A 13,023-nucleotide genomic window follows, 5' to 3' on the forward strand; every position below is an offset into this window, starting at 1 on the left:
ATGAAAGGACTAGCAAAGAGATGGAATGGGGTTAGTGCCCCAGACTAACAGAACCTGGGTCATCCACGGGGAACCCAATCCACAGCCAAGAAACCAGGTAACATGACACAAGGCCTGGCTTTAGTGTAGTAGCCTAATGGACTGGGGTATTCATTATAAACCACCAGTGTAACTGCCATCCGATGAACTTTTTGACAGCAGGCCCAGGAGAAAGGCTAGGGACTGCATAAACTCTGGAGAGTGAACTCCTCTCTGTCTTTAGAGGGACTCTCCTTTAGCTTGGAACCAGGAGCGGCGCCAGGGTTTCTGGTGCCCTAAGCAGAATTCGGGGAGCGGCATTTTGTGCACTCCCCGTGGGGTGCTTGGGAGCTTCCGGTTCCACTCCCATCGCGCCGCCGAAGGAGGACCCTCCGCCGAAATGCCGAAGGCGATAGCGGCAGTCATTGAGCTGCTCAATTGCCTGCCGCTGTCTTCCGTGGCTCATTGGCAGAAGGTCCTTCTTCGGTGGCACGATGGGAGCGAAACCGGAAGCTCCCGTGCGCCCTGTGGGGAGCGCATAAAATGCTGCCCCCCGAATCCTGGCGCCCTAGGCGACCGCCTAGGATCGCCTAATGGAAGCACCGGCCCTGCTTGGAAAACTGGCTTGGGGGCAGCAATCCTGCGTTGGCCTTGGGGAGAAAGGCTGCAAGACCTAATGGGTCTTTTCCATCTCTGCTTCCTGTGCTGTTACATAGAAGTCTGTTGTGCATATGCTGTTAGAAAAACAAAGTAATATCCAGGGCCGGCTCTAGGCACCAGTGCTCCAAGCATGTGCTTGGGGCGGCACCTTCCAAGGGGTGTCACTCCGGCTCCTTTTTTTTTTGCTTGGGGCGCAAAAAGCCAGGAGCTGGCCCTGAGTGGAGGTGAGCTGTGGCGGTGGGGGGCACGAGGAGGGACACAGGAAGTAACCTGGGAGAGGGGGCAGAGGAACCGCTCCCTCCCCCAGCTCACCTCTGCTCCACTGCTGCCTGCTCCCCCAAGCGCACCGCCGCTCCGCTTCTCCCCCTTCCTCCCATGCTTGCCATGCGAATCAGCTGTTTTGTGGCAAGCCTGGGAGGGAGGGGGGAGAAGCGGAGTGGCGGCGGCACACTCAGGGGAGCAGGTGGAGTGGAGGTGAGCTGCAGCGAGGAGGGGCACGGGGAGGGCTGCAGGAAGTAACCCTGGGGGGGCAGAGGAACCGCTCCCCCTCAGCTCACCTCCGCCTCCTCCCCCGAGCGTGCCGAGGGAGGGGTAGGAGGAGAAATGCAGTGTGCTCGGGGAAGGAGGGGCTGAGGATTTGGGAAAGGGGTTGGAATGGGGTGGGGACGGGGCCGAGCTGGGGGGGCCGCAGGAAAATATTTTTGCTTGGGGCGGCAAAAAACTTGGAGCCGGCCCTGGCAATATATTTTATTGGATCAACTTCTTCTGCTGCAAGAGACAAGCTTTTGCACTTACACAAAGCTCAAATGCTTGTCTCTCTCACCAACAGAAGTCGGTCCAATAAAAGACATTACCTCACCTACCTTACCTCTAATATCCTGGGACTGACACAGCTACAACAGTGCATGCACTGTTGTCATTTGCCTGCATGGCCACTGGGTGGCGCTGCCTGCCATTCAAGGCCATGGCTGGAACTTCGGCAGGGTCCTAAGTTCACACTTGCACCATCATTCAGAGAAGCTGAACTCTTTGCCATGGCCACTGAGGCAGGAAATGTCAGTTCCACTGGGGTTTCTGTCTGCTGCCTGTGGCTCTGGAGAGGGAATGGAGGGGTAAGAAGGGACGAATCCCTCTCTATTTCAATACTCTCTCATTAGCAACGAGTCCCACTCTGTCAGCCTCACTGCATACGAAAATCAGCTCACAGTTCTGAACTGGAAGTCTCTGCCCCAGGGAGGCTGGAAGGGGCCCCCGCTGCATGAGGGGAAGGATCTGTGGGTCAGTGCTGTGGGGCATCAGCAGAGCTGTATGGGGAAAGCCGAGGTCTGGACTAGCAGGGGATGAATTGTATCAGCTGAGCAGTACTGGGATGCTTCAGCAGCTCCTGCCCACCCTTTCCTGAGTACTCAGCACTCCAGTCTCTTGGTTTCACATGCCCTCATTTCATCAGTTCCACTAAGAAGAAACCCTTATGGCCGTGCCCTGCAGCACTGCTGGTGGAGCATCTCACCTGCACGCTCTATAACACAGCTAATGGAGGAAGCTGGGTCTCCTTTCTTCAACAGGAGACTTCTTTCTCAGGAATGGCCAAGGTTGACAGGCTCCCTTTCTCCATAGGGAAAGCACCTGTAATCCCCAGAGTGTTGCCCTAGGACAGCTCCAGGGAAGATCTCTGAAGTCGTTGGCCCAGACCTCCAAAGATATTTAGGCTCCTAACTTCCACTGACTTCACTGGGAGTTGGGATCCTAACCCCCGGGGAGGAGCTGGGCCTGTGACCCGACTGGTGCAGGGTGCCAGGTTGGAGAGCACCAGATTTATCTACCCACCGAGAGGGCATAGGCCAGGGAGTGGTAGGGCAGGCTTCCCTCCCATGCTGCCCTGCCCGTGTGCCTCAGCCTTGCCCTGGAGGGACTCTGTCCCCAGGAGGTGAGGCGTTTACTCTCCAGGGCCATTCTGGTATGAGCTTTCCCACAGGGAGTGATTAGTACCACCCCGTGTGATCCTGCAGGAACCAGACTGGCACCCCACACCCATTTCACATAGGCCATGGCCACAATTACAGCTACAGCTGGCCAGCCGGTGAAAGGCTCTGTCTATCTTTCCTCCAGCCCTGGAACAGCCAGGCCCAGTGATCTCAGCCCCATCTTGGAAGGGGAGCACTGGAGGTGGAAAGCGCTATCTCTAGTTGCCCGCCCCCAGGCTAGCCACCACCCCTTTCACCTGGGTTATGTTTGTAATGACCCCACATGGTATCTGGAAACGTCTGTCCCTGCACTGTACCTCAGCTCAGGACGAACCTCCCAGCCTTTCCAGAGGGACATAGGGTGACCAGATGTCCCAATTTTATAGGGACAGTCCCGATGTTTGGGTCTTTTTCTGATATACCCCCCACCCCATCCCGATTTTTCATGTGTTGTCTGGTCACCCTAGCCGGACACCACATGACCCTTGGGAATCCCCACATCCTGGTCTCTGCAGTCTAAGTCCCCACAGTTGCCAACTGCAAACTGGAGCCCTTGTCAGTGGCTGCGAGGACGGGGGATTCCCACACACACCTGCTCTGCCTGCTGTAGGTTTGCAACATCAGCCTCCTGTTTTCTCTTTCCCTGCCCTGTGTCTCTCTTCTACCACAGATCAAGGCTGATCCATGCAGCTATCAAAAGGGGAGTTCCTGTCACTTTAAATCTGGGAACAGGCAGCCATGCACCCAAGGGAACCAGAAACATTTTTCATTGTCTCTGAAATGAAAGCACCCTCCCTTCCTTTGATGGGATCAGTAATGTATTCCTCTGAGCCGGCACTGTGGGGGGAAGGGAGTGGGGCTGGAAGGAAGGAAGCAGCAGCCATGTTTTATTCATCCCATCTGGAGGGCTGGGAACTCCTCCCCCTCCTCCCCTCTTCCTCAAGTGGTCGCAGGCTCCAGACAGGGGTAGCTGTAGGTATTTTGCAGCCCCAAGCACGGCAGGCAGGCTGCCTTCGGTGGCTTGCCTGCAGGAGGTCCCCGGTCCCTTGGATTCGGCAGCACGCCTGCAGGAGGTCCGTTGAAGCCGTGGGACCAGCGGACCCTCTGCAGGCATGCCGCCGAAGGCAACCTGCCTGCCGCCCTCGTGGCGACCAGCAGAGTGCCCCCCGAGGCTTACCACCCCAGGCACGTGCTTGGCATGCTGGTGCCTGGAGCTACCTCTGGGTCCAGAGCTCCTCAGAGCCCAGGGCTTGCAGTCCTGGACCCTCTGCTCTCCCCTCTTGGTCCGTCTCTCCTGTGGTATCTATTACACTGGCCCTTCCCCCACCCAACAGCATGTGTCCCCCACACCCACCCAGAACTTCCTTTGGAGTACTGCCCCATACCTTCTTCTTCTCCAGGGAACTAAGGTGCAACAGCTATTCACTTCCCTCCCAACACCAGCCCACCCCTTTTGTGCTGAAGGAGCACAACCAGGGCCGTCCCCAGAATCCGTTTCTGGACGTTGACATTCAACCTAGCATTAGCCTGGGCCCATCACACAGGCCTCCCCCCGGTGACACATATCGGCGCAAATCAAACAGCCCTCGAATGAGATGGGGCTACATCACATTGGTGACATGCTGTGGGGTAAGCAGCCTGATTCTAGTGAGCACAGAAACCCAGGGCCACCCCAGCATCCATCTCAGTGCACAGGGATCCAGGACAGTCCCCAACTCATTATTCCAAGAGAATCAGCATGCAGGGAGCCATCTGCCTGCCAGGCCCCAGTATCTCCACAGCCTAGCTCTAGGTAAGGCCTGGCCTGGACTCTGTGCTGTTACCCCACCACACGTTACAGGCTGCTGTTCCTAGGTCATTGGGGCCACAGGGTCAGGACAAGAGCAAACCAATGTGGGGAGCATGGAGCCTAGTGGAAGGCCCAGGTCCTGGAGGGGTGCCTATAGGCTAGGGATTCCTATCCACATGGGTGTGTAACCAGGCTGGAGAGGAAAGGGAGAGAGCAATGGGCCATGGACAGTCCATGAGAACCCTGTGCATGAGGGAGAAGGAACAGAGCTAGGAGTAGGACAGTGAGAGTCCTAGGCACTGACAGACCCCTGCTCACATCCAAAGGCCCAATCTGCAGCAGTTTCTGGCTGCTGCACACACCCCGGCAGGGCAATATATCCTGTGTGCACACAGGTGCTGGCTGGCCCAGGCTACCTGCCAGGCCCTCCCAGCAGGCTGACACTCCCTCTCCCCACACGCTGGCTGAGCTATCCTTGCCCGTGTTGGTCAGCCCTGACAAGGCTTTGACCAGACCAGGGGATGATGCTCAGAGCTGGGCTCAGGTGACAGAGCAGGAGATAGGGATTGAAAAACAGGTGATGAGGGCTATGGAAGCACTTAGACAGACAGACAGAGAGAACCCGGGGTGGGAAGGGGCGGGGGGAGCTGCCTCTTCCCATTTTGTCTCCTTGGAGCTTCCAGAGCCCAAAAGAGAACTACCCAGCACTAGGTCCTGTTACCTGCCCGGCTGCTTGTGGGGGATGGGGAGATGGCGGGAAGTGACAGGGAAATGAGCTCATTAACCTCTCTGCTAATGTCTGTTCACACTTTAAATGCTGAGGGTTAATTTCTATTGACTTTGCTTATCTCACCAGTAACCACCAACACAGGAGCTGCTCACAACTCTGCCATCTGCTACTCCCCATCCCCCACAGCAATTCTTCCCAGCTGAGGGGAGCCCCAGGCCTGGGACCCAGCAAATGAGATCCTCACTCCACCAGCAGCCACAGGCTCCCTTCCCACTTCTCTATGCAGCAAGCACAGGGCTAGTTTAGGAGGCCAATGCCTCTGCCAGTCCAGTCCTTGCACCTCTCCCCATGTCTCTCAGTCCTGACCAAGAGTACCCCCATCTATTGCAGTCCTAGTATCCCCACACAGCTCTGCAACGCCCCTCGCTCCTGACCTGCAGCACGTCGACTCCTCCAGGCCTGGCCCAGCCCCACCACAGCTCTGCAATGCGCCTCGCTCCTGACCTGCAGCACCTTGACTCTTCTAGGCCTGGCCCAGCAGCACACAGCTCTGCAATGCGCCTCACTCCTGACCTGCAGCCCCTCAACCCTTCCAGGCCTGGCCCAGCCCCACACAGCTCTGCAATGCCCTTCCCTCCTGACCTGCAGCACCTCAACTCTTCAAGGCCTGGCCCAGCCCCACGCAGCTCTGCCAATGCTCCCCAGACCCAGTCATGCTCCTGCAGTGCGAACTGTTCCTCATGCTCCCGGGGGGCTGGCACTGGAGTACAGATTCACATTTCAGCCTAGCAGCCTCTACACTCTTATTAGAATCTCCTTCCCTGATGGACAGCACAACTCAACCTCTCCATTCCTTCCCAAGTAGCGGGGGTGCTGGCAGTTCTGGAATGATGCTCGGTCTCTGCATTTCCCTGGGTAGAATATGCCATGCACCAGCCAGCCTTACTTCCCCTCCTAGGAGTGGCTCCCTCCCTGCCCTCTCACCTGCTGGAGGAGGAGACCTAAATGCACAGAGTGGCTCTGCCAGGCTGATAAACTGACTGGCTGGGGAGACGCAATAGATCTGGCTGCCTCTTCCAGCAGCACTGTGTGACCGTCACAGGCTGGAGCCTCCATCACAAGTCTCCCTAGTGCTCCCTCAGTGCACTCTGCAGCAATGGCTCAGAGGAGCAGGCTCCTTAGCAGTTTGATTTCCCCAAGTTAAATGAAACTTTCTGATTTGTCAGGGACAAAAGGCTGCTGAGGATGGAAAGCTCTAGCCACTGAAGAGCTGAGGGTGGATTCCATGTGTGGGAGGCACCTGAATGTCATGTCTGCCAGCCTGGAATAGATATCTGTGGCATTGCAGCCATGAGCAAGTGGGAGGATGAGGAGAAACAACCGCCTCTTTCCTCCCCACCCCACGCACATTCCCTAGCCCCTGAGAAACTGTTGTTCTGAGAAAGCGATTGAGTGAAGAGGACGGAGAGTCCCCTCTCCATGGAGTAACCCCCAAATCTCCACTTCCCGATATAACTGGGCTAGGACAAGGCATTTCGCTTTAGTCAAAGGGTTTCAGCCTTGTTACAAACAGCTCCATAGAGCCGGGAGCTCCCCTGGCTTTGATTCCTGGTGCCAAGCATAGGGCCATGGCATTTTGTACCTATTGCCTCCCGTCCTGGTTAAACCAGCAAAACACAAGCCAGGTGACATTTACAAACTCAAAGCAGCAGAATCCACTAAGTCTGCAGCATTAGCTGCTGATTCCTCAGGAGCGAGGGGCATGGGAAGAAACCAGGAGACTGCTCAGGGCCGTGTTAATACCACTCTCCTTTACCCTGTTACATACAGCACCACGGAAACATGGGGACTTCTGTGGGGTGAGAGGGCAGCAGCCTGGCCGACAGAATTGCTCAGCCCAGTGCTAGGCATTGCCCAGAATGGGAGGAGGCCTCTGCCTAGACTATCTATTGTCCACCCAGGCAGACAGAGTCTGACAGACCCACACGGGGTCCCCATTCTGGAAGGATGAAGGTTAAGTTGACCAAGTCAGCGTTTGCCCCTGTGGTTCTAGCAAGCCATTCCCAACGAGACTCTGACACGCTGCTCCAATGTGTCGTTTCGGATACAAAAGCCGTAACCAACCAACCCTGTTCTGGCTCCTTTACAGAGCGAAGACCCAGGATTATTACGGCTGGAAAGGTGTGTGGCAAAGACACGTCCGAAAGCTGGTCTCTTTATCCTGGGATAGCAGAGACCCTCTTCCCCACTGATGGCCAGGCCTGGCAGAGCTGTGCCCACAACACGGTGTGCTCCTCCCCCTCAACGAGGATAAGGCACTTACCTGTGAAGTGCTGGAGGCAGATGCAGGAGTAGCCACCCTCCCTGCGGGTGCAGATGCCCCCATTATGGCAGGGGTTGGAGTAGCACAGGTTGATCTCGGTTTCACAGTAGTCCCCAGTGAAGCCCTGCGGGCAGCGGCAGCGCAGGCCTGTGATGGGGTGGATGGGCCGGAAGAGGGTGGATGGGGAGGCGATGAAGGGGGCTGAGCTATCGAACTTGAGCACTGAGATGCACTTCATGTAGTTCTGGCATGGCTCCCGCAGGCAGACGTTGTCATCGAAGGGCAGCACCTCCAGCATGGAGACGGAGGTCAGAGTCATGCGCTTCATGTACAGCTGCTCCTGAAGCTCCTCTGAGCTGAAGAAGTGGCCGCCTCGGGGAGCCAGCGCAGAGAAGCTGACATTCAGCACCGAGCCACCCACATCCGTGTCATTCTGGATGTTGAAGATGAAGACATCCTCCTTGGGTGTGGCCAACACAGTGGCCACGCCCTCCAGGAAGCTGGTGAGCAGTGGCGAGAGGAAGCGTTCCTGCCACATGTTCTCCAGCCGCACCGTGATGCTGTTGGCCAGCATGTCCTCTGTGATGACGATGACACGCAGGACGCACTGGGCTGTCACGCTGTGGATCCCGTCTGCAGAACAGACAAGGAAAACATTAAAGCATGGCAGCTGTTTGACTGGAAGATGAGGGCATGAGTGGGATAGAGCTCCGAGTAGGGCCCTACCAAATTCACGGTCATGAAAAACATGTCACGGACCATGAAATCTGGTCTCCCCCCCATGAAATCTGATCTTTTGTGTGCTTTTACCCTATACTATATAGATTTCAAGGGGGGAGACCAGCGTTTCTCAAATTGGGGGTCCTGACCCAAAAGGGAGTCGCAGGGGGATCACAAAGTTATTTTAGGGGTGTCGTGGTATTGCCACCCTTACTTCTGAGCTGCCTTCAGAGCTGGGCAGCCAGAGGGTGGTGACTGTTGGCCAGGTGCCCAGCTCTGAAGGCAGCATCCCGCCAGCAACAGTGCAGATGAAAGGGTGGCAATACCATACCATGCCATCCTTACTTCTGCGCTGCTGCTGGTTGTGGCTCTGTCTTCAGAGCTGGGGTCCTGGCCAGCAGCTGATGTTCTCCAGCTACCAAGCTCTCAAGGCAGCACTGCTGTTAGCGGCAGCACAGAAGTAAGGGTAGCAGTACTGCAACACACACACCCCCAACTCTTTTTTGGGTCACGACCTCTACAATTACAACACCATGAAATTTCATATTTAAATAGCTGAAATCATGAAATTTGTTATTTTTAAAATCCTATGACCATGACATTGACCAAAATGGACCATGAATTTGGTAAGGCCCTATCCATGAGTAACCAGAGCTCCACAGATCCCACTTCAAGCTTGGCCTAAACCCCATGGCCAGGCCTAATTGCTGTGGCTACTCCAGCACCCAGAGAGAAGTCTCTGCAACAACTTTTGATACACTGAAAATTGGAGCGTATCACTGTGTTTAGTGTGAATAACCCACTTAGGTTAGCCCTTCCCACACTGGTATTTAACTGGCTATTGTATTCTGTTCATTACACTACCTCTGCATGTACAATTCTCAGCGTGCCACTGACCGGTGTATTAACAACACAACACAACCGCCACAGAAGTTGTCAGAGGGAAGCTGAGTCTCTGGCAATTGAAAAGGGCAGCTTGGGTTGTGGCCTAAGGATGTTACTTTTGAAATGATTGACAGTGAAACAGTCAGCAATGGTGCCATTTAAACCGTCATGATTAAGTTTGAGAATTAATTCTCCACTGAGTGTCAGAGGGCAGTTCCATTACAGAGTTATTGTTTCAGGCACTCTGCAGACTCAGGCAGACATCCCTGCATTGATTACATTCAGGTCACATTTGGAAGGCTTCCCTTGCTACCATGTGGGCTAGATATTTTTTTTAAATGATAGCTGAGATTCTGGAGCATGAGTCTGTGCCAGCACTTAATACATGGAATCACAGACTCCATAAGGCCTGTATATATAAACAACATGACAGGGTGTGTACCAGAGTGCATGCCTGCTGTGCTCAGCACACACTGGACCTGGGCAGAGTCTGCCACTACGTTTCTGTTTGATTTGGGTCTTTGCACACTTGGGAGCAAATTGGATGCTCATGAAAATGAGCAAGCAATAGTGCTGGCTAGCTGTGAGCACAGCTGGGGGAGGGGCTGAGGAGTAAGTGAGCACTGGGGTGGCGGGAGCTAAGAGCAGATAACTGGGTTTGAATGTGTTTTGGCTACTAGTATTCGGAAAATTAATTCTTTCTGCTTTTCCCTCCCCCTTTCCCTCTGTCTTCTCCCCTTCCCTCTCCATCCCCTTCCTCTCTTCTCCTGGGTCTCAAAGGCTCTATGCCTGTCTCAATGCTTCCTTCCTCCTCACCATCTGCTCCCCATCTCATTCTGCTCTTCCTTCCTCCCCCAACTTGAATTTTTTATTCTCTTTTATCTTTATCTTCCTTGCAAACAAACTCCAGTCCTTGGGATCCTGTTCCATGCACAGTTCTGTGAACATCCCTGGAGCTTGCTGAGGTGGCTGCCCCTTCCCTCCGGAGCACAGGCTACTAGCAGCTAACACTCTGCATCCCCATGACTTCAGATTCAGAGTCCTCAGCTCACCAAATGCTCAGGGGCAAGCCTGCCTCCTCTGGAATGAGAGCGGAGAGGGACCCTTCCTCTAGGCCGCAGATCTCAGTAAGCGATGTACAATCGAGGCAATGGGCTGTGTGGGACTCCCTTCAAAGGCCAGCAGGGATGCTGTGAGTCTCCCTGGCAGTGAGAGACTGCCCCCCCCGCCCTCCCAGGGCCTGCCCACCTAGCAGCGTAGATAAGAAAACAAAAGGTCACAAGGCAGACTCCTGGGTCTAATACTGTTACTATTATTGTCCATTATTAACTGGTTTCTACAGGGTATTCCAAAGCTTCCAATATTTCACAGAATTCAATTCATGTAGAGATCACTTTCCATACCCTGGGCATTCTGAGCTGGCTGCCCCTTCCCCTGGTGTCCAGGCTGCTGCTGGCAGCCGACACAGACCTTCCCCTGACTTTAGACTCAGCATCACTCCACTTTCCCTACCACTAAAATGCATCTTGCTTTGGGTGGAATGCAGCAGCACTTCCCAGCAACACTACACAAGAGTTTAGCACAAAACTTAGATACTGCAGTGATGAGTAGGAAAGTAGGTAGATAGAGCCAAGTTAGGGTTTAGCCATAGAATGGAAGAATATAATTACCCATTTGGGGTTTTGCCAGGACAATGAGACTAACACCCTGAATCTTGCAAAAATGCCATGGGTTCTTTATTCATCAGGAATGTGCTGGACCATAGTTTTCCATCCTGCTAACTACCCTACCTGGTATTAAGCCTGCTGGTCCCTGGTATGGCTGTTCTTAGCCTTCCCTGATCTAACTAGGGAAAAGTAGGTTTCTGTTATGTCTACACTAGCACTTTTGTCAGTATAATTTCTATTGCTCAGGGATGTGAAAAAACATAAGTGACACTGACAAAAATGCTCTCCCCTCCGACATAGCTACCGCCGCTTGTTGTCGATGAGAGAGCTCTCTCCTGTCGGCACAGAGCAGCTACACGAGCGATCTTACAGCGGCACAGCTGCATCAGTACAGCTGTGCCTGTAAGCTCCCTAGTGTAGACATGGCTAGGCAGTGATTTTATTTTTTTAATACTAACTGACAGCAAATTAGTGGCTTTGTCAGGAAATATTCCAATGCCCCATTTGATCACAATGCCAGCCCACTCACCCCTCAGCCACAAAGGGGCCCCTCCCTTTCCTCCTTCAAATCTTTTCCTGGAAGACACTTCTTCCTGCAACCCCTGCTCCCTTCAGGCCCCACTCATTAGAGACGTCAGCTGAATTGCACCAGAGATCAATCTGATCCTTCTTCTCTTCATGAGAAATCCCCACATCTTCACGCCCCTTCTGCATTTTTCTCTTTGTAAGCCAGGAAGCTCTTCAGGGCAGGGCACGTGCTCTGCTGATGCTCTGCGAGGCCGTGGGGAAATTTATAATGCTATAGGAATGTTTTATAATAATCATAGGAAAACTTTCAATTCACCATCTAATGGAACAATCCATCTTCAGACTTACTAGACAGCTGCCCTGGTGTCATTTGGCACTTATCCTTCACACGTACAAGGTGCTATTCCTTACTTATCTACTCCCGGGGTGGCTGTTGTGTGAACTTTTCCTATGGGCGGCACCACACGCAACACAGACTCTGGGAAACTCCAGATTTAAAAACAAACCTTCTTCAGCAACAAGACTAGCACCAATACTGTGAGCCAATATTCACACCAGCCTCAGTGTTTAGAACAGCTGCAGCAACTCATGCCAAAGCAGCCCCTTGCTGGACCAGGGGAGGTGACTTAGACCAACCTCAGCCACTCTGCCTCTGACCCCAATACCCCTTAAAAGTGCTAACACAGGAAGGGTGCTGGAAAATGGATGGAGCTGGTCCCCTGTAGAGACACAAAAGGCCTGCAGGCTACAGAACCAGAGTCCTCCTCTCTCTCCCCTTCCTGAGCCAGTGCCATCATCTCTGCAAAGCACCACTTGAAAGAGCCTTGATTGGTTTCCTGGAAGGGGCATTACTCTTCCCCTGTCTGCTGCAGAAAGATTGGACCTGGCATCTGACAGGAAAATGGATTCCCCAGAAATGGCCTCGCACATTCCCTTTCACAGAAACATGGGGAGTCTTTAATCCACGCTATTGTTAACATTTTTGTGCCAAGTTCAAGGAATATCTTGCGGCTTGGGACTCAGCACACACAAGGGAGGGGCGCTCTGATTTATGACACAGCTTAGGGTTCAAAGGAAACATTCATCTTGGCAGAAAAAGCGAAGAGATGTGAGTGGATTTATAGGGCTGTGCCACTGTGACTAGGACAACTTACATGGACTGGGAGGGAACCCCACCTTCTGCAACTGCCTCCACTCCTCCCACTCACCCCCCCACCCCCAGTGTCCCACTAGGGAACCCCTGCAGCACTGAGGAATCCAACACACTGTCAGTCTCTTTTCTTAACCTCCCCTCCATGCCCTGGAGAACCCCAACTGAGGGGGGAGACATTCTGATAGTGCCTTTCGACCCTTCAGAGGAGTTAAATCAGCAGTGGGCACCCACAGGTCAATACCCTGAACTTGAGACGCTGAAGGTCCCTCAGGATACTCCTCTGAAGGTCCCTCTTCCCAGAGTTACCATTTGTGGAGGGTGTTAGCATATCACTGCCAAGCAAATGCTAGAGCCCAGACAGAGGGGGACACAGGACCATTCCAGAACTGATGCAAACGGACTCAGGGCTATGGGAGGTCTGATGGAATGCCCTCCCCCCGCCAAGAAATGACATCCTTATCAATCCCCCAGCTGTGCTGAGAAGACATAGCCCATGCATCAGTGACTGACCTCTCCTTGGAGGTTTCAGTGTTGCTGGCATGATGATCTGCCTGAGCTCACACAAACAGCAGCCTCCTAGACCTGC

General features: G+C 53.8%; 1 protein-coding gene across 1 annotated transcript in view; it reads right to left on the minus strand.

Annotated features, from left to right (window-relative positions):
• Positions 1-13,023, minus strand: part of CELSR3 (cadherin EGF LAG seven-pass G-type receptor 3) — a 70,363-nt gene that overhangs the window by 39,396 nt on the left and 17,944 nt on the right. Inside the window, exon 2 of the mRNA XM_050958489.1 lies at positions 7,485-8,117. Within this exon, the coding sequence (XP_050814446.1) occupies positions 7,485-8,117 (633 nt within the window). The remainder of the gene's footprint in view (positions 1-7,484; positions 8,118-13,023) is intronic.

Source organism: Gopherus flavomarginatus, chromosome 6 (genome assembly GCF_025201925.1).
Source record: "Gopherus flavomarginatus isolate rGopFla2 chromosome 6, rGopFla2.mat.asm, whole genome shotgun sequence".
In the NCBI taxonomy this organism is placed as follows: Eukaryota; Metazoa; Chordata; order Testudines; family Testudinidae; genus Gopherus; species Gopherus flavomarginatus.